The 18,745-nt window shown below is 53.6% G+C and overlaps 7 protein-coding genes across 7 annotated transcripts; 4 read left to right on the forward strand and 3 right to left on the reverse strand.

Annotated features, from left to right (window-relative positions):
- Positions 1-40: 40 nt before the first annotated feature.
- F5Z01DRAFT_607456 (uncharacterized protein) lies at positions 41-1,435 on the forward strand (the record flags this gene model as incomplete). The annotated part of the gene is made up of 1 exon (XM_046260774.1): positions 41-1,435. A coding segment is annotated over one exon (1,395 nt), but the record flags the coding sequence as incomplete, so codon positions are not given.
- Positions 1,436-2,146: 711 nt separating this feature from the next.
- On the forward strand, positions 2,147-3,463 carry F5Z01DRAFT_636589 (C-type lectin protein; the record flags this gene model as incomplete). The annotated part of the gene is made up of 1 exon (XM_046262224.1): positions 2,147-3,463. The coding sequence occupies one exon, from the start codon at positions 2,147-2,149 to the stop codon at positions 3,461-3,463; it is 1,317 nt and encodes a 438-aa protein (XP_046118437.1).
- A 1,047-nt stretch (positions 3,464-4,510) lies between these two features.
- Positions 4,511-5,482, reverse strand: F5Z01DRAFT_681523 (cutinase-domain-containing protein; the record flags this gene model as incomplete). The annotated part of the gene is made up of 3 exons (XM_046265697.1): positions 4,511-4,864; positions 4,914-5,093; positions 5,144-5,482. 3 exons carry the CDS (start codon positions 5,480-5,482, stop codon positions 4,511-4,513), a joined length of 873 nt encoding a protein of 290 aa, XP_046118438.1.
- Positions 5,483-6,888: 1,406 nt separating this feature from the next.
- F5Z01DRAFT_655470 (Cupredoxin) lies at positions 6,889-9,284 on the reverse strand. The gene is made up of 5 exons (XM_046263509.1): positions 8,774-9,284; positions 8,228-8,722; positions 7,930-8,153; positions 7,294-7,875; positions 6,889-7,222 (listed from the first exon to the last, which is right to left on the reverse strand). Exons 1-5 carry the CDS (start codon positions 9,119-9,121, stop codon positions 6,994-6,996), a joined length of 1,878 nt encoding a protein of 625 aa, XP_046118439.1. The 5' UTR covers positions 9,122-9,284; the 3' UTR covers positions 6,889-6,993.
- Positions 9,285-9,468: 184 nt separating this feature from the next.
- On the forward strand, positions 9,469-11,384 carry F5Z01DRAFT_655475 (iron transporter). The gene is made up of 4 exons (XM_046263510.1): positions 9,469-10,107; positions 10,187-10,632; positions 10,686-10,887; positions 10,941-11,384. The coding sequence occupies exons 1-4, from the start codon at positions 9,952-9,954 to the stop codon at positions 11,238-11,240; spliced, it is 1,104 nt and encodes a 367-aa protein (XP_046118440.1). The 5' UTR covers positions 9,469-9,951; the 3' UTR covers positions 11,241-11,384.
- A 493-nt stretch (positions 11,385-11,877) lies between these two features.
- Positions 11,878-13,582, reverse strand: F5Z01DRAFT_750400 (uncharacterized protein; the record flags this gene model as incomplete). Its single annotated transcript, XM_046267020.1, has 3 exons — positions 11,878-12,449; positions 12,537-12,745; positions 12,802-13,582. The coding sequence occupies 3 exons, from the start codon at positions 13,580-13,582 to the stop codon at positions 11,940-11,942; spliced, it is 1,500 nt and encodes a 499-aa protein (XP_046118441.1). The 3' UTR covers positions 11,878-11,939.
- An 857-nt stretch (positions 13,583-14,439) lies between these two features.
- Positions 14,440-18,732, forward strand: F5Z01DRAFT_736777 (heme peroxidase family protein). Its single transcript, XM_046266792.1, has 16 exons — positions 14,440-14,764; positions 14,852-15,016; positions 15,075-15,183; positions 15,232-15,318; positions 15,372-15,720; positions 15,786-16,060; positions 16,123-16,290; positions 16,356-16,493; positions 16,551-16,586; positions 16,640-16,844; positions 16,897-17,171; positions 17,223-17,439; positions 17,496-17,904; positions 17,971-18,095; positions 18,161-18,561; positions 18,620-18,732. The coding sequence occupies exons 1-16, from the start codon at positions 14,561-14,563 to the stop codon at positions 18,655-18,657; spliced, it is 3,201 nt and encodes a 1,066-aa protein (XP_046118442.1). The 5' UTR covers positions 14,440-14,560; the 3' UTR covers positions 18,658-18,732.
- Positions 18,733-18,745: the final 13 nt, after the last annotated feature.

The following is an 18,745-nucleotide window of genomic DNA, read 5'->3' on the forward strand; positions in this document are numbered from 1 at the left end:
AACCCACGATACCAGGACACACACAGCACACATGGCCACGATGCACGACGAGTCTGACGAAACGTGCATGTTCTTCGTGGACGACTCCAACATTTGGATTGAGGCACAAAAGTTCGCCGCCTCTGGCAATGAATACATGCCCAAACTGGAGGACAGCGACATTGACCTACGTCTTCGGATCGATATTGGGAGGCTGGTCAGCACGCTTTGCAAATCGCGCACACAAGGCCTCTCGTTCTTGTACGGGTCGCGGCCACCGCCCAACGATTCCGTGTGGAATGCGTTTAAGAACAGATTCAAGTTCAAGACCAAGATTTACAACCGGAACTCGCAAAACAAGGAAAAGGAAGTGGACAACTCGCTGGCCACGGACCTTGTCTATGAAGCCACCAAACTCCACGTAGGCGCTCGCTACGACCCCAAGGTCCAGCAGAGGAAGGAGAGGACGGTGTTCATCGTCATCACGGGCGACCGCGACATACTGCCGCCCGTCAGGAAGGTGTTGGACTCTGATATCCGGGTGGAGCTCTGGGGATGGAAGAACGGCATCGCCAAGGAGTACTACAATGAGCAGAACGACCGCCAGGGTCTGCTGACGATCCACCACCTGGATAAGGAGTTCAATAACATCTTCTTCACCAATTTTAGATCGACCCGCAAGGGCAACAAGGCGCAGCCCGTTGACCCCGCGCGAACCATGGTGCTATGTGGACTGGACGAGCCAGCTGCCGAGGAGCTCGACGAGGACTCTATCGCCAAGGAGCTCCTTCAGTTGCGCCGCTTGTTCTACATAAGTCCAGCCAAATCCACAGCGGAGATACTCGTGGAATTTCCCAACGTCGTTCAAATTGAGGACATGATCTTCAAGTCGCGGGAGCTGTTTGACGGCATGCTGACGGTCATATCGTGGCCTGAATACGCTCAGCGATTCAACCGAAAGGCGCCCGAGGTGGTGGAAAGGAAGAACATGTACAAGCCGCTGACGGACGGTCCCAGTCAGCCCGCCGCCAACGATACGAAGCAAGTGGACAGCAAACCCGTTCAAAGGCAACCCGAGCCCCCTCGCAGCACAGGACCTCCGCAAAGGCACGCGCAAAGCACCAACGTGCCGGTCGCCAATGATGCTCCGGACAAAAGCGATGGCTGGCATACAGTGAGTCGATCCGACCCAGCGAGGGACCATCGTCGCGCCATCCGCCAGACACAGCAATGTCCCGACCGGATCCGCTGCCGGAAGAGAGGCGAGTGCGGTTTCCAGCATACCAGAGAGGAACGGGACTTGTTTCGCGACAATCCGGAGCAGAACTTTGCGCTGTGGAAGACGAAGAGATGCAATGCGCCCTACTGCCAGCGCGGGAAGAGATGCTGGTTTGCCCACACGCAGGCGGAAGGATGGTGTCTGTCCTGTAAGCATGGGGGGCATTGCACTGACGAGTGCAGCTATGGATAGGCCGTCTAAAGGCTGATGGAGGACTCGTTAAATTGCTCCCTGGCGGTGCATTATTACGTTTAAAGCCGCCGTGATCATGTTGGCTTACTCTACGACTGGGGAGTGGGTTGAGCCACATCTTTTCAACGATTTCGTTGGGAGAAGGTAGTTCTGGTTTCAAGACTCTCAAATCGTCGACCGGCATTCTCAATATCTCTTCAAGTAGCGTACGGTCTTGGAAGCTCTGGCTAAAACGTTGAGGCCGTCGTTGCTCACGTGTCCTCAATTGAACAGCTCAGCCAGCAATAAAACACGTGTTGTCAGGGGCAAGCCCCAACCAAGCAAGGCAACTAGGGCATCTCATGTCTTAGAGGTTGACCAGTCCCGAGGTCTATCTCAAAGTCAACATTGTGTTTGTTAGTGCGGCCTGTCGGTCAAAGTGTCCTTGGTGGGAGTTGAACTTGTGGCTTGGTTTGCTTCTTCTAGTGGCATTCTCCGCGTTATCTTTCTTCGCCTCATACAACTAGTTTCCACGACATCAGCACCTTGCTATATTCATCCTCACGCACACGTAGCAACCTTGCTAAAATTGGGATTTTTTCACAGACGTGGGTGTGAACCTTTCGGGGCCCCTCCCTATAAATGGACATTCTCGTCAGAAAAGAAAGCTCTCCTGTGCATCAATCGAATTACTTGACTCCCAAACCAAACGTCACCATGTTCAAGTCATTCGCCCTTCGCGCCTTGCTGGCATCTGCGGGAGCCGTCGCGGCTTCGTCCGCCGTCGATGGCGTACGTGAGAGTCTCCATTCTCTCGCGGACACCCTGTCCTTCCAAGGCAATATCTATGACACCTACTCTCCTGTCCAGGACAAGGCGATGGAAGCATTCCGCGCCGTCGCCGAGGCTTCGGACTCCGAGATTCCCCCTTCCCGCTGGGAGAATGTTGTCTGGACTCTCGATCGTCTCCTGACTGAGTGTCAGCTCTATGTCACCGAATCGTCCGACCCCAACTACGTGGCCGGGGCCCTGGAGACGGACGAGTACCTGACAAACAACGTCGCCGAATGGAAGGTTGCCATTGAGGTCATGAGCAAGAACCTCGAGGAGCCGTATGGCGATGTCACTGCCGGTCAACCATTGATGGGTCGCAAGAAGATCACCTACGACACCGAGCCTGGCTTCATCTTCTCCGACGGGTACAACCTGCCCGACATGGTTGTCATCCCCACCGGATCTTGCATCGCCGGTGCTACCCCCGAGGAGCACGACAAGTGGAACGTCGACGAGAACAGACGCGCCTTTGAGTACCCTCAGCGAAAAATTAAAATCAGCACACCCCTGGCCTTTAGCAGGACCGAGGTCACCGTCGCGCAGTTTGCCAGCTTCATCAAGCACACCGGCTACAAGACCCGCGGCGGCGCCCGCTGGTGGGACGCCAGCGGGTTCGTCTTCAACCCGAACCTCACATGGGACTCGCCTGGGTTCCCGCAGGCACCCGATTACCCCGTCGTGGCGATGACACGGTACGAAGCCCAAGCCTATGCACGCTGGTTGTCCGCCATCACCGGCGCCGTGTACCGCCTCCCCAACGAGGATGAATGGGACTTTGCCGCCCGCGGCGGCACCAACACCACCTTCTTCTGGGGTGACACCCTCGACCTGGCGTCCGAGTACGCCAACACGTATGACAACAGCTCCGCTGAGGTCAACCACTTCCGCTGGCCCAGCAACAAGCTGTGGGATGGGTTCCCGCACACGGCCCCCGTGGCCTCGTTCAAGCCCAATGGCTATGGCCTGTACGACATGACGGGCAACGCGCGTGAGTATATGGCGGATGACTGGGAACCCTTTCTGTCGTCCGCGACCAGCGACGGCTCTATGCACAAGGGACCCGCCCCGTTCCCGACGGTACGTGGCGGCGCGTGGAACTACAACCCCAAGAACTTGCGCATCAACTACCGCAGTGCGTATACGTCTAGCGAGGTGGCTACCAACATGTTTGGTATCCGCCTTGTTCGGGACCTCGAGTAAGGGGACCTGGTGGAGGTGAGACCTGGTCGTTGCCGCGTACTGTCGAGAAATGGGCCAAATTCAAAGTGGTCTGCCATGTCCTTAACGCGTAGCCCTTGAGAAAGGAGACTAGGATTTGACAAAAGGGGTTGATACTAACCCCGGATTTGCAAATAGATGATAGGAAACAATCTGATGTCAAAAACAAACAACCTTCATGCAATTCCGCTCTGTTGACATTTTGATATTGCGAACCTATATCGCTTAGTAGATGCAGGAGTAACGAACACCATTTCGTATGGCCTGGTGTCGAGAAGTTTGCGAATGTCTTCGTGATAGGGTAAGTCATTGTGTCAAGACAGGGCGAGGGGCAGCTCGGTTCTATTTCTGCATCCAAGGTATTTGGAGTTTTTTGCAATATCAATGACAACATAAGTCAATTATATTGGATATAGCGGGTTAGTCCAGCGAAAATAAATCTCCACGTCCCTGACCTTTAATATTTGTGTTGTGTCAAGCTGATTGTGCCAATCGTCTTGTGATTAGGCAGGCGGCTGAGGTGGGCCTCACAGACAGAGGCGTCTCCTTCGCGTTTCTTATTTTCTTCTCACTTCATTTCATGTTCCTTTCATCATCTTCCCCAGTCAGTCACATAATATTCTCCCGATTTTCACGACACCTCACTCATATACGACGAGCACAATACTCGAGACCCCAAAAAAAATCAATTCGACTTCTAATGACTGGAGGACACGTCACCCAAGTTCATCATGAACCAACCTCTACACGCCTAGGCACGCGAGCGACCGTCCTCGTTTTCCGTCTTCGAACATCAAGACAGCATATCGAGCACCGACAAGGACTGATCACACCATCCTGACTCCTCAGCCTTGCGTTCACCTATACGCCGTGTAGTATCATGACTGAGAGCCGCCATGATGCTGCACTGCTTGGGACAACACGCCGAACCATTCACATTGTGGACTCTCTACATACGTACGATTGTCTTGTCTCATTGTCATCCAAGAGCTACCGCCATCGATGATTGGTTTCTCAATCAAGACGACCCTAGTTCACACACTGAGAGTACCAGTCGTTCACCTTGTTGCAGCTTCCGCTCGAGCAGCAAGTCGGGCCACTCCATCCATTGCCACCACACTGGCCCCAGAGAGCAGAGCAGGTACCACCACCGCCACCACCGCTGCCAGAGGTAGTCGTCGGAGCAGGGGGTTCGGTGCCGCCGCCGCCAGAAGCGTTGAGCCGGGCGCGGATAAAGGTCATGGCCTGGGAGCCGTAGATGGAGACGTACTGCTGGTGGTGGTTCGCGTCGTTGCCGTTGCAGCAGTAGGGATCTTGCGAGTCGCAGTAGAGTTGAACCTTGCTTCCGTTGGGGCAGGTGAAACCGGCTGGACGGGCGGCAAACTATACGCTGGTTAGGTCGTCCGATCACCATAAACAACAAGAGACATACGCCAGAAGCACGGCAGGTGCCGACACCGTAGGCCTGACCGTAACGGTAGCGCGGGTCACCCATGAAGATGGCGGCCTTGATCTGGGCCTGTGCTGCGCTCGAGATGGGGATGCTGGGATCGGAGATACCAGAGGAAGTGTCACCACCTCCGCAGAAGGCGTTGTCCATGATTTGGCCGCCCTGAATGCATGGTCAGCGATGTTCTCTTGGTCGTCCGCGTCAATACCTACCTGCGAGTATCCAACAAGCACAAGCTGCGTGTTTGGGCATCGCTGGTTGAAGCTGTTCACAGCCGAAGCCACAGCAGCGGTTCCCTGGCGAGCAGAGTCACCGTACGCAATCCCTCCGCAGGATGCTCCACCGCCACAAGCCGGGTACGTGATCGCCTCCGACGTCGTTCCGGGGTATGCGCTCTGAATTTGCTGCACGAGAGCGCCAGCGGAACCGTAGCCTGGGGCCACAGTCGTTTCGCGAGCACCAAAAACGTGGATAGCGGGACAGTTCTGCGCGCTGGCAACAAAGGCCTGCGCGGCCAGCAGCAGGCCGCCGAGTTCAAGGGTCATGCGCATCTTGAAAAAGTCGAGAGCAGCGAAAGTGAGGATCTGGTGTTGTTGGCACCGGTGGTCAATGGATGGGATTGGATCGCATGGTACGGAGCACACAGGAGCTCTTATACAGCGATGACGATACGTATACCTCGGCGTCGTGATGGCTGTATCTGGGGTAGTTTCAGCCTAGACCGAGATTGGCGATCGGAACGTGCCTTGCGATGCTATTAGCCTATTACTCTATTCTCCGTTATCAGGCTGAATGAACCCCGGCTCGTGCAGTGAGCATTGATGGTCTCCCTGGCATCTCGGACGGACGGAGCCAATGATGTTTGATTTCTGACCTCCGCATTGAATCAGCCCCTGCAATATATGCTCTGTTGATGCCGACGTACCGGACCTTCAGTGTGGGGAAAAGGACTAGCTGAGACCTTGTCCCGTGTTAGTCCAGCCTGGACCGCCGTTCTGAAGATTGACTGATGCGGTGTGGCCGGCAGTGGCCCCACAGACTCACATATATGTGGTGAGTGACCTATATCTGGGCCATCCTGGCATTGCCAAATCACTTCCAAGCCTGAGAGCTCGAAGAGGAGGTCGGTAGAATAGCAGGACGCTACCTCATATGAGGATACAGTGACTCCAAATAAGGGGCGAGCAATAGCTCTAGGTGTCCGGTCCAAGGGATCTGTACAAGAAAGCTCGTTCCGGTGAAGTGACAACCTGAGCGAGAATTACCAGTACCCTAGCACATAACCACCGTGAAATTGGGAAGTCTCGGCGCTCTGACGTGGACGATTCTCATAGCTCAGGACGCTGTCAAAGTGCATGGTGCAAGCTCACAGGATGTCCTTGGCGCACGGGGTGATGAAAACGCAGGAAGCTCGGATGTTATGCTGGTGGCGCAGATGCTGTGGTGGAAAATCGCTCTAAGGATACTCGATTCCAATATTAACCGAAGTGCATGCTTGGTGATGTGAGGAGCCTTGGTGCTTTTCTCTGGCGTGTAAGTGCGGCATTGCGAACACGATTGCAGGCAAAGTTTTGGAGGCAGGTGATGTAGATGCCGCGTACTACTCTTTTACTCGTAGTCCGGAACTCTCACTATTCGAGAGAGTATGCATCCAGCAACTCGAATGTGTGATTGATAATGAATTCCAGGTCTTGCAGGAACCCTCAAGGTCCACCGGCATACTCCTGAAGAATAAGAAACAGAATAAATAGAGAGAGAGAGGGTGTGTGACTCGAATAACTACGCATACTGCGATTCATATCTGTTCTTCCAGGATGAGCGGATTGCCTGCGGCCAGTCGGTGGTGAAAAGGCCCCCTTGTCCTAGGGGTCTCTTGATGGCGTCCACAGATGACTTGAGGTTGAGCGAACAACGGTAGAGCCGCGGAGAGGGTAATCTCTGATACAGAGATAGGGATATTCAAAGGCAAACATGTATAGAGAGGTTCAAGGCCAGAAATCTGGACTCATTAAATTTAAGCATCATGCTCGAAAGAACTCATCACTGGTACTCCCTACAGGCCTCACAGCCGTATTCCTGCGTCTGCGCCAGAGGAGACGCCATGCTCTCCTGTTCTTTCCCCGTCACCCCCCATCGCCCGTATCTCTGGCGTAGCATCAACCTTGGCAGCCAACGACTGGAGACCGGGGTCATTTTCCCCTCCGGCCAAGCCATACCAGACAAGAACCGCAACGCCCAGGATACCACTCAGGCAGCTGAACACGAGAGCCACAATGCCTCGGGTCGTGAAACTACGCGGAACACAAGAGATTAGCAACGGCAACATCAAATCAAAGACAACAAACGGGGGTACGTCACTTACCCTGCTGGCAACGGATCCGGCGGCGAGGGCTGACCATCCAGATTGAGCAAATTCACCTCATTGCCCGCTGCATTCCCCGCGGTCGGAATGCCCTGGCTCGCGCAAATGTCCAAATGTTCCTGTGGAAGCTTAATGGTCTTTTGCAACTCCAACGGAGCCTCCACAAACGTCGCGGCCAGCCCGGACACAACATGCCACTCAATGTGGCAGTGGAACAGCCAGACACCAGCGTTGTTGGCCTTGAAGCGGAGAACCATGTTTCCATCCGGGTACAAGACCAAGGTGTCTCGTCGCATGGGAATGGCGGGGAAGGAGGCTGCTGTGACGTTGGAGTCCTCAAAGGGGCCGGCTTCCGCTTGGGAGCGGTGCAGGGCTTGGAAGTCGTGCCCGTGTAGATGGAAAGGGTGGCGGCCGGGGTCGATGTTGTTAACAATGATGTCGACGATTTGATCCTTTTCAAGAACAAAAGAGTGGGTGTAGGTGCCGTAGACGGCGGGGTCTGTGGCTTGGTCGCCGGCTGTCAGGGCGGTGTAGAGGGTTGGGACTTTGGCGTGGGTGTAGGTGATGTTGTTGAAGAAGGCGCTGTGCGGCATGTTAGGTTGATGCTGCGTGTCTCCCCGAAGGATGGAAACTCACTAGTTGGCACCGTCATCAAGGTTGCCCATGATGGTGTTGAGGGTCACGGTCTGATCTGGCTCGCCTAGAATAGGCTGGTCGTCATACGGAACCAGGGTCATGTCGTCGAACACGGCATCGAAGGACTCGACCAAGGCAGGCTTCGGAAGGGGCTTCTTGTCGTCATAGACGAGCCACCCAGAAACATTGTAGTTCAGGTCCTCTGGGTACGCATCAAAAAGACTCTGCACACGCAACGACGATTTGTGTTAGTCGCAGTGGTACATTTCCAGGAAAGGAGTTGAGTGGGACTACGCACCGTGTCCATGCTTGCCACAAATGGGTAGTTTGTGTCCGTCTCATTCTTGGCGGTGAGGAGGAAGCTGCATCTCTGCGCGGCAGACAGATATATCATCTCGGCTGTAGAAGGGTGGGTGTAGACGCCATCCACCTCCACAATGGTCATGTTGTGGCCCTCAAACCACACATACTGCCCGGCAAAGGCGCCAATGTTGACCATGCGGATGAAGTATGTCTTTCCCGGTTGCAGAGCTAGGGATAGGTCCTGGGTGTCGTTGAACAGGGCGGCCTGGGGGACCGGCTCGGCCCCGCTGGGATTCCGTCTGCTCATGAAGAAGGAGATCAACTCAGGCATCTGGTCATGGTACCAATCCGAGACGGAGAGGACGACCTCTTCATCATACTGGTCCTTGTAGGGGTCATCGGGATCATGAACAATAAATGGCCCCCTAAGGCCGTCCGGGTACTGTCCCTTATTATGAGAATGATACCAGTACGTGCCTGGTTGATTGACCTAGACAGTATGAGTGTACAGAGCGAGAGCGACGATGACAGGTATGCTCACCTCGAAGTCATAGGTGAAGCGGGAGCCTGGTGGGATAGCGCATTGCGACACTTGGACAGGCCCGTCCATGTGCGTGCTGCCATTCATGAACAAACCGTGAAAGTGTAAGGATGTGGACTGGTTGCCGAGCGAGTTGAGGACATTGACGATGACCCTGTCACCCAGAGTGACCTCGAGGACAGAAATGGGCCATTGGCCATTGATACCAATGACAGGCCTGTCCGCCTGTCCATCTGGATTGGCCGTGACCCAGCCAATGTCCAGGTCGAACGTGACCGTGGCAGCCCAGGAGAAGGTCACCAGCGACAACAAGAGGGAGAAGAATTGAGGACGCATGCTGAACGGCATGGGTCGAGCACGTTATACACTGTAGGCGCGCAGTGCGTGAAGAATTGCCTACTTGGAGACGCAGAGGCGAGATGTGTCACACGCGATAAAAGCGAAGGGACGAGGAGTGTTCACGACCCAAGCCCGTGGGTACATGTGGCAGATCGGGAGGGCATGGCATGGCATGAAACCTGCTGTGGAGATCTTATCAATCGAATCAAGAAAATGATCTGATGTGGGGGACCCATTGGAGGACTTTCCATGACGTTGATTGGAGGACAGAGCTCAGCTCTGCCGGGGTGGAATTTTGCTCCGCACAGATCAACCTTGCTTGGCACATGTTAATCACGCAGAGCTTCCTGTCCAGTCGTCATTGATGTGTCCTGGGTGAAAGCTTGCCATGTCCTAGCAGAGGGACGCAGACCAAGGATGTATTGTCAATCCGGGTGAAACAGAAGAAGAAGAAGGGCAGTCCGTATCCTCAACTTTCTCCAACCTCCCCCTCTCGCGCTGTCAATTGCGAGCACCAGAAGCCTGAAGGAAGCGCACGTTGCCGGGAACCGAGGAGCCCCCGTCTCTGCTGCACTTGGCGTACCCGAGGTTGGCCAGCCCTGCCCTACCTGGGACCAACGACGTCCAGTCAATGTGGCGTGTCGTTTCCAGCCCCGACCCACCATTGCATTTATCTGATCAAATTCTGCACCCGATGACCCGATGCCGGTTATCTGATCGATCCTCTGATAATCTCCCAGACCCCCGAGGTGCACCACGTCCTGGCCATAGGACGTCCACATTGCAGCCGTTGTCCCTCCATCGACTAGTACACGGACCATCCCCAGCACTATCTCGCCATGACGGCTCAAGTATTCTCCCTACCAGTGTTCCTGGTCGTGTTCCGAGAGTCCCTCGAAACCGTGATTATCGTTTCCGTCTTGCTGGCGTTTCTGAAGCAGACACTCGATGGGCCAGCAGCGAACAAGAAGGTGTACAAAAAGCTCAAACGGCAGGTATGTCCACTCATGACGCGGTAGTCCATGTGCCCATCGTCGCGTACCAGAGATACTGATGCCCTCCCCTTCTCCGCAGGTATGGCTAGGCACAGGTCTCGGGTTCTTTATTTGTCTCGCTGTTGGCGCCGGCGTCATCAGCACCTTCTACACAGCCGGCAAGAACACATGGGACAGCGGCGAACTGCTGTATGAAGGCGCCTTTGCCCTGGTCGCCAGCATCATCATCACCGTCGTCGGGGCCGCCCTCTTGCGCATCGGCAAAATGCAGGAAAAATGGCGCGTCAAGATTGCGGCGGCCATCGAAGGCCCGGTGGTCTCCCATGTCAGTTTCAGTGGCCGGATCAAGCATTACCTCGAGAAATACGCCATGTTCATCTTGCCGTTCATCACGGTGCTGCGTGAAGGCGTCGAAGCGATCATCTTCGTGGCGGGTGTCTCGTTCTCGGCGCCGGCGACCGCTGTTCCTCTTCCTGTGGTCGTTGGATTGCTGGCTGGCGCTCTTGTGGGCTACCTCTTGTACAAGTAAGTCTGCATTATCTGTATCTGTCGAAACGCACGTGGCTGATGATTGATAGGGGCGGTTCCACGGCGAAACTCCAGCTGTTCTTGATTGCCTCGACGTGTCTGCTGTACCTCGTCGCTGCCGGGCTCATGTCGCGCGCTGTCTGGTCATTTGAGGCACACGCTTGGTCCAAGGCCATTGGCGCCGGTGATGCAGAAGAGTTGGGCAGTGGTCCAGGATCCTACGATATTACCAAGAGTGTCTGGCACGTCAACGTAAGTCCATGTTCCTGGTCGAATGTTGCTGTCCTTGTCCTGACATGTGGTAGTGCTGCAATCCAAAGACCAATGGCGGCTCAGGTTGGGGCGTCTTCAACGCTATCCTGGGCTGGACCAACTCCGCCACCTATGGTTCGGTCATTTCGTACAATCTGTATTGGCTTTTCGTCATTGTCGGCTTCATCACCATGAGGTATCAGGAAGTCCATGGTCATTGGCCGCTTATGAAGTCCAAAGCGGACACCAAGACAGACGCGAGCAGTCAGCGAAGCGAACAGGACAGCGAGGCACCCGCTGCGGCTTTTGGCAAGACAGTAGCGGCAGAGAATGCCGTCGAGATGCGCGGGTAGTCTAGAGGACTTGACAATTATTTGATGTGGAATGTTACTATTGATCGCAGCTGATGATGTTGACGCAACACGTCCATTTTGCTTGACTCTTTATCGTGACTTCGATTCAACGCGCAGGATCATGTTTCTTTCGTAACGAGGCGACACTACCTGGGCACATGATGCTCCATCGGCCCCATTGGGACAGCCTGTTCGGCTTCGTGCCCGGGAGAGTACTTACCGCAAGAAGACATCAAATGATGACGGGACACATGTTCAATTGTGAGCCTTTTGTTGGTTGACCTCCTCATGAATAGTAGCTACTACTCATTCTGTCACATACGACCATACCCAGTGGAAAATACGGGATCCCGTCCGCTCTCCCATAGTCAAGCCGCTGAGGGGCTGATTAGTAGTTGGGTCGGTGACGACCAGCGAATACCGGCTGTTGTATGTTCTTTTTGCTTTTGACTGCTGTCTGTAATTGTTACCAAGATGACCATTGACTGGCGTTTGGCGAATAATTCTCATCCTCATGTTGACTGTGATTCAACGCGGGCGCAGCCTTTTTTGCTTCCCACCCGGGGGAGTATCTACCGTAGTAGACCATGGTAAGAGGACACGAATTGAATCGAATTAGACTATTAGGCATTATCCTCCTATCTTCAAGCTTTGCAAAAACGCCACCATAGCCAGCAGTCTCTAAAGGTGGCAGTCTTCTCACTGCTCCCTGTCTAGAGCCATCAGTATATCCGGCGGACACAGTCTCCTCGAGAGACTCTCCCCAACCTCGAACCTCGTCAAGCCGTCCACTTTGACCGCCAGATGCATCTTCTCCTTTCGCAGGGACCACTCTCTCATCGGCGGTAAGCCAATCCTAGACCACGACCAGCCTTGCCCGCCGTGAGGCTCCTTGAGCGACCAGTCCTGGATGGATTTGGGCGTCCAGGCGGGGACCTTTCTCTTACGCAACCGAACGATAGGGTGGAACGATTCGTTGGTCGCGCCGCCTTGGCCGTCGCCTGGATCCCGCGGGTAGTTCCCGGGCGTGCGATCTTGCTGGCCGAGGAGGCGGAAGAAGGCACCTTGGACGCCAGCAAAGTCGCTGATGATGGGGCCACAACCCCAGCCGTTAGGGATGGCGTTGATCGTGAAAGCGTGCTGGTGCTGTTTCACCAACTTGTCGATGGCGTCACCGTTGAAAGTCAGCATGCCGGCAACATTATCAACCTAAATTGTCGTATTGTTAGAATCTCTCTGCAATGAAATCGGAAGAGCTGCCCAGGGAAGACGCGAAAAGCGTCGAAATCCACGTACCATCCATGCAAAGCTGATGTTGCCAATTTCACCGTGGTCGCTCTGGCTTGCAGGTATCTCTCCCTGCCCGCCGAGATTAGCATGGACACCAGGAAACCAGCATTGCTCCAAGTCTATCGCAGGAGCCTTCTCTGTCTTGTGCCACATTGTTGGGGGGAACGTGAGGCGCTGTTCGTCAAGAGCAAGAGCTTGGAATGCATAGTCGACCCCTGAGTGACGGTCAGTCACACAAATGAGCCCTGAAGACAGGGCACAATTGGCTCACCTGGTGATAGGTTCGTGTTGTAAAACTTCAAATCACTGTTGACAGGAACCCCTATCTTCTCCAAGGCTTTCACCAGAGGCCATTCTGGAATGCCCTGCTCTGCGTTAGTCCTTGAAAAGATCGATCGCATCAAGGCCGGAAGTATACTGACCAGAGCGCCGACAGTTTCCCACACCGCGATGACTTTGATGCGTACATTACTCGAAAGATGGAACTTTTGAGCATTATCCTGGTACCAAGGAGAACTCGCAAACGGCTGGCCACTCTGATTGTTCTGGTAGGCGTGCCACAGGGCTGGGAAGTGGGCCATGTCGACCTTGGACAGCACGCCAACATCGCATACGAGCCCGGCCACGGACCGCACCGTGAAGGCGCCTCGCGAGAAGCCGAAGAAGAATAGCTCGTCTCCTGGCTCGTAGTTTTCGGCTATGAACTCGTAGATCTGACAGATGTCTAAGTCCAAGCCCCAGCCAAGGCCACCTTTGAACTTTGTCAGCCGTGTGCCCCGACCTTGTCTCGAGGGGATTGGGATACACTCACCAGAGATAGCCTTCTGAAGGGGTAGAGCACCACTGCCGAGACCGGAGTGGTAGAACACAATCTGGGGAACGAGTTCACCTTCTGAGTTCGACCCTGTTGGCGATAGCGTGCGGGCTACAGTAGCGACGTTACTCGGCACCTCTTTAGTACCCAGGTCTGATGCAAGCCATGTGCCGTCAGCGCATAGAATGATGCGCTTGTAGCTTGCAACTCTCTGCCCGTTTGGCTTTGGCCCTGGCATTACTGAGTGTCCGTCTGAAAAGCGAGTCCGCAGGGATTCAAGTATAGCTGACTCTAAGTCTCAAGGCACGATCGAGGTACAGACAATAAGATGCCAATGCTCTAAGCTTCTTTATCGGGCATCGCGACGATGAGGCATTCGTCTACGTTTATACTCTTGATAGCTGTCAACCACAGCATGCTGTGGCAGCCCTTGATCCCATCATTATGTCGAACATGATCATAGAGCACTGGTTCATTGCTGACCACAGTCGCAGGCACTTCAAGCGGCTCAAAGTTTCGAGACCTCTTTGTTTAGCCATCTGTGCTGCATGTCAGTTTTTCAATGTACGAAGCTTTGATGGCGCCCGCGAGACTTTTGTAGTTTGGGAACATCTGATCAATGATTCCGTAATGATTGCGGTGGCAGAAAATGGAATGGTGTATGCGACAACGAAGTGGTGGTACGTCTGTTGTAGCTTTGATCGTGAAGCATTCAATAGTACCACTTCATGTAGATAATGCAACTGAAGGAATTCTCCCCTCTTCACATGCTAGGGCCTGCTCCGCGTATCCGTCGGGATATTCTTGGATGCATCTATCACATGCGAACAAGGCACTATGTAATGTTCTTGCAAGTGACGTAGGAATGATCGTCCATGGAGATGGATTCGCCTAGACTTCGGAGTATGGCTTGGACCGTAAGCGCTAAAGTTATCTGTCCGACGACAATTATCGGCGGTATGTCACACCAACACCTGGGATCTGGTACGGGTTATTTGTCTGTACTACACTCCTGGATCATGAGAGACTGCGAGGAGGTCGGGAAATCGGCAGCCAAAAATCAGTAAAACCCATCAGACTCTCTTAGCAAAAGCTGTCGTAATGTCATTTGGACTGTCGAGATTATATATAAGAGCTTTCACCTTCAATTGTTGCTCGCAGCCAGGTTTAGGTTCTAGTTTTAGCATATGTCTGCAATATCATCATAACTCTCAGCATGACTACCCCAACCTCGAATGGGGATCCGAATGGATCTCATCACCATGGAGATGGAACACTCTCAAAGCTTGCTCAATTTCTTAATGTCGTACGCCGCGACATTGTGAGTCAAGGAACTCACATTAAATCCGACCTGGGGCTAGCCGTTGGGGCTGGCGAGGCACTCCTCTCCGGAGGCGAGGTCAACGATCGCAAGTATCTTGTAAGTCCCCCGGATCGAGACGACGCTTCAGCTCCGTGATAAAAGCGTCCCAAGTGCAATGGAGCCTCTGTGCTTATAAGTGTTTAGGTTGAGCGTGTCATACAGCTGGCCGCCTCGCTGCCAAACGACTCTAAGCTGAGAAGTGATCTCAACGCAAAGTTCATCGGAACACTGTGGCGAAATCTCCAACATCCTCCAATCTCCTACTTAGGTGATGAATTTCGGTACCGCTCTGCCGATGGTTCTAATAACGTGAGTCTGTCCTGTCGGCATAGATATGGTGATAGCTTGAACTTTGCTGATCTGTTAGAACTTCATGTATCCCCAGCTTGGGGCATCGGGGAGTCACTATGCGCGAACTGTAAAGCCCATGTATCGGCAGGCGGTCGAACTCCCTGATCCTGGGGTTATATTCGACAGTAAGCATTCAGATGTCTCATTTTTCTTCCGATACTAATCGTATACAGGCCTGCTGGCTCGAGGAGACGTGGTGAAGGAGCACCCAGCCAAGGTTTCTAGTTCTCTCCTCCACTTCGCAACTATCATCATCCACGGTAGACAGCCTTTCTCGCCCATGTAGCGCTAAGTCCCACTGATATCATCGCAGACTTGTTCCATACAAATTCACAGGATGTCACGAGGACCCAAACCTCTTCGTATCTGGATCTTGGGCCCTTGTACGGCCATAATGAGGAACAGCAGAAGATGATACGCACCTTTAAAGACGGGCTTTTGAAGAAAGATGCTTTCTCCGAGCCCAGGATCCTGGGCCAACCTCCTGGCGTTGGTGCCCTCCTTATCAGCTTCAATCGCTTTCACAACTATATTGCGGGGCAACTGGCTGAGATAAACGAACGTGGGCGTTTCAGCATTCCCTCTGCAATGGCTCAGGATTCTCCCGAATATAGTGCCGCTCAAACCAAGCGCGACAACGATCTCTTCCAGACTGCTAGGCTGTAAGTAACATCAGAGTATCTTTCAGTCGTGGTGGGGTCGGCAGTATAGGACTGACGCAGTATAGCATTACTTGTGGCCTATATGTCAACGTGATCATTGGGGACTACTTACGCACCATTCTCAACCTGAACCGCAACCCAGTTCATTCAGACTGGAAACTGGATCCTCGCGAGGATTTCAATGACATCTTCGATCAAGAAGGTGTCCCAAAAGGTATCGGCAATCAAGTCAGCGTTGAGTTCAACATGATCTACCGCTGGCACAGTGCCATCAGCGCCGAGGATGAGCGTTGGACCGAGGACGCCTTCAAACGGCTATTCGGTCCTGACGTGGACTGGGGTGAGTCTTCTCTTCCGCTCTCGTATCTGCAAAGTTCTCCACTAATCTAGCGACAACAATAGACACGCTATCCGTCGATGAGCTACTGATTGGCCTCAGGAAAAGGGGAATCAATCAGTCCGATGATCCTGGAGAGTGGGATTTTAGTGGCTTCAAGCGGCAGGAGGATGGAAGCTTCAAGGACGAGGACCTGGTTCAAGCTTTGCAGGAGGGAACGGACAACATTGCTGGTAAGCTTATGAACCTGATCAAAGAACCAACGCGGAATATCACTGACATTTGATTACTATCCAAGGAGCCTTTGGTGCCCACAATATCCCACGCGTTCTCAGGGCGGTGGAAATCCTGGGAATCCAGCAGGGACGTCAGTGGGACCTCGCATCTCTCAACGAGTTCAGAAAGTTCTGCAAGTTGAAGCCGTATACATCCTTTGGTATCTATGAACCCTGCGTTTGCTTCTAAGATTGACAAAAGCACTAACAGAACTTAGCGGACATAAATCCTGATCCAAAGGTGGCCGAAGCCTGTAAGTTAAGTTGGAAGCCCTGCGAAGGCTTCATGCTAATCTGCGATTCATAGTGGAAAGTCTCTACGAGCATCCCGACAACGTCGAGCTCTACCCTGGTATCTTATCAGAGGCCACGAAAGAAGGGATGGCTCCAGGCTCTGGGCTATGTCCAGGCTTCACCACTTCGTTCGCCATCCTGTCTGATGCAGTCGCTCTTGTACGAGGAGATCGGTTCTACACTGTCGACTACAGCCCGAGCAATCTGACCGCTTTTGGGTGAGAATCCCCAGCCCCACCGATTGGTAATGCTTTAATAACTCTGCCGTAGGTATGCCGAAGTTGATTCGGACTATGATGTCGCGGGTGGTGGAGTCATGTACAAGTTGCTTATGAGAGCGTTCCCCGCGTGGTACCGTGCGAACAGCGTCTATGCGCTGTACCCCTTCACAACCCCTGAAGGCATCAAGGAGACATTCAGCAGCCAGGTGAACGCACCGGACGTCAGCTACGATAAGCCTCTCTTCGTCGGGCCTCCTACGCCAGTTCTGTCTTGGGTGGGTGTCACTAACACACTGGCTGATCAGGCGGAGCTCCATGTACCTTGTAAGTTCATCATGTCTCTGGTCCTCGAGCTCGAACACTAAAACTTCCCAGGGGGCCCGCATAGCTTCCAGCTCACTCAGCACGACTATATGCTGAGCGGTGACAGCGCTAAGAATGCTGAGCAGAGGACGTATGTGAACAAGTGCCTGTACAGCCCGGAGGATGGCATCGCTCAGGTCCGTCGGTTCTACGAGGCGACCACCGCCAGATTCATCAAGCAGAACAGCCGCAAGGTTGGCAAATCGTATCAACTTGATATCGTGCGAGAGTAAGTTTCCATAACTGTGACTTGGTAATATGAACCCCAAATCTAATGCGCCGAAGTGTGGGCAATCTCGTGCACTCGGCCTTCTGCAGCAACTTTTTCGGTATTCCCCTGCGCGGCCACGGAGGCAAGGACGATAGTTACACTGAAGCCTCTCTTGCAGAGACACTGGGTAATCTGTTCTCTTATGTCTTTCTCGACCTCGACACGGCTCAGTCTTACAAGAGACGAGTCGTGGCTTTCAGACAGACACAGAAGCTCGGTCAGGTCATGCAGAAGATTGTCACAGACGTCAAGAACAAGAAACGCTCTGTCTTGTGCCCGGCGAAGGGCACCGAGAACTTTCTGGAGAGCTACGGTCCCCATCTAATAGAGCGACTGCTTGAATCTGCTGGAGGATCAGTTGATGATACCGTCTGGACGATCATCCCGACTGCGGCTGCTTCGTCGGCTACTCAAGGCCAAGGCGTGAGTCTTCTCTTTATTAAGCCACGAATCTAGACGTTCGTAAGAACATGCTAACATGATACACAGTGGGGACAGATGATTGATCTGTACTTGTCAGACAAGTACTTCGTGCATTGGCCTGCAATTCAGGAGCTTGCACTGTCCGATGATCCCGAGGATTTCAATAAGCTCAGAAGATATGCTCTGGAAGGGTACGTTATCATAATCCCTGCGGCCGCTGGCTCCTACATCTACTAATCAGCCGACTTTTTCACAGCTTCCGTCTTTGCACGCCCGCCTTCGGCCTCGTGAGGAATGCTGTCGCGGACAATGTCCAGATTACGGACGGTCCTCGCACCGAATCGGTGGGCAAAGGTGATACCGTGTTCGCCGACTTCATCACGGCGGGTCGCGACCCTGCCAAGTTTCCAGACCCCGAGGAGATCAAGCTAGACCGCCCTGACAGCAGCTACATCCACCATGGCTGGGGTCCGCACGCTTGCCTTGGTCGGGAGATTGTCACCGAGGCTGGTGCCAGTATGCTTCGCGTCTGTGCCAAGTTGGTGAACTTCCGGCGGGCTGCTGGCTCGGCTGGGGAGATGAAGGCTACGCTCGTTAATGGTGCCTTCAAGAGGTTCCTCTCAGAAGACGGCAGCCAGTGGGGCCCGTTCCCTGTCAGTAAGTCGACTTTTGATATCTTTGTTGTGCAACTCGCACGCTAATCAATTTGCCGTAGACAAGCAAGTCGTCTTCGATGACTTTGGGCCTATTTAGTGATGTCAGAGACGGGCGACGAGCGAGATTGCTCTGAGCAGGAGGTCCTCCGGACTGGAAGACTGTTAATACGGGTTCAGGGCTCTAC

Source organism: Emericellopsis atlantica (assembly GCF_019669845.1).
Source record: "Emericellopsis atlantica unplaced genomic scaffold F5Z01scaffold_13, whole genome shotgun sequence".
NCBI lineage: Eukaryota > Fungi > Ascomycota > Sordariomycetes > Hypocreales > Bionectriaceae > Emericellopsis > Emericellopsis atlantica.

What these genes read in the sequence shown, in the direction of transcription:
- F5Z01DRAFT_736777 (XM_046266792.1), top strand. Translation starts at nt 14,561, where the DNA reads ATGACTACCCCAACCTCGAATGGGGATCCGAATGGATCTCATCACCAT. An exon ending in TCCTGGGGTTATATTCGACA is followed by an intron (nt 15,184 to 15,231) that starts GTAAGCATTCAG and finishes AATCGTATACAG; the next exon opens with GCCTGCTGGCTCGAGGAGAC. An exon ending in GAAGCCGTATACATCCTTTG is followed by an intron (nt 16,494 to 16,550) that starts GTATCTATGAAC and finishes AACAGAACTTAG; the next exon opens with CGGACATAAATCCTGATCCA.
- F5Z01DRAFT_655475 (XM_046263510.1), top strand. Translation starts at nt 9,952, where the DNA reads ATGACGGCTCAAGTATTCTCCCTACCAGTGTTCCTGGTCGTGTTCCGA. An exon ending in ACAAAAAGCTCAAACGGCAG is followed by an intron (nt 10,108 to 10,186) that starts GTATGTCCACTC and finishes CCTTCTCCGCAG; the next exon opens with GTATGGCTAGGCACAGGTCT. An exon ending in AGAGTGTCTGGCACGTCAAC is followed by an intron (nt 10,888 to 10,940) that starts GTAAGTCCATGT and finishes GACATGTGGTAG; the next exon opens with TGCTGCAATCCAAAGACCAA.
- F5Z01DRAFT_655470 (XM_046263509.1), bottom strand. Translation starts at nt 9,121, where the DNA reads ATGCCGTTCAGCATGCGTCCTCAATTCTTCTCCCTCTTGTTGTCGCTG. An exon ending in GCTTCACCTATGACTTCGAG is followed by an intron (nt 8,723 to 8,773) that starts GTGAGCATACCT and finishes CATACTGTCTAG; the next exon opens with GTCAATCAACCAGGCACGTA. An exon ending in CCGGATCCGTTGCCAGCAGG is followed by an intron (nt 7,223 to 7,293) that starts GTAAGTGACGTA and finishes TGTTCCGCGTAG; the next exon opens with TTTCACGACCCGAGGCATTG.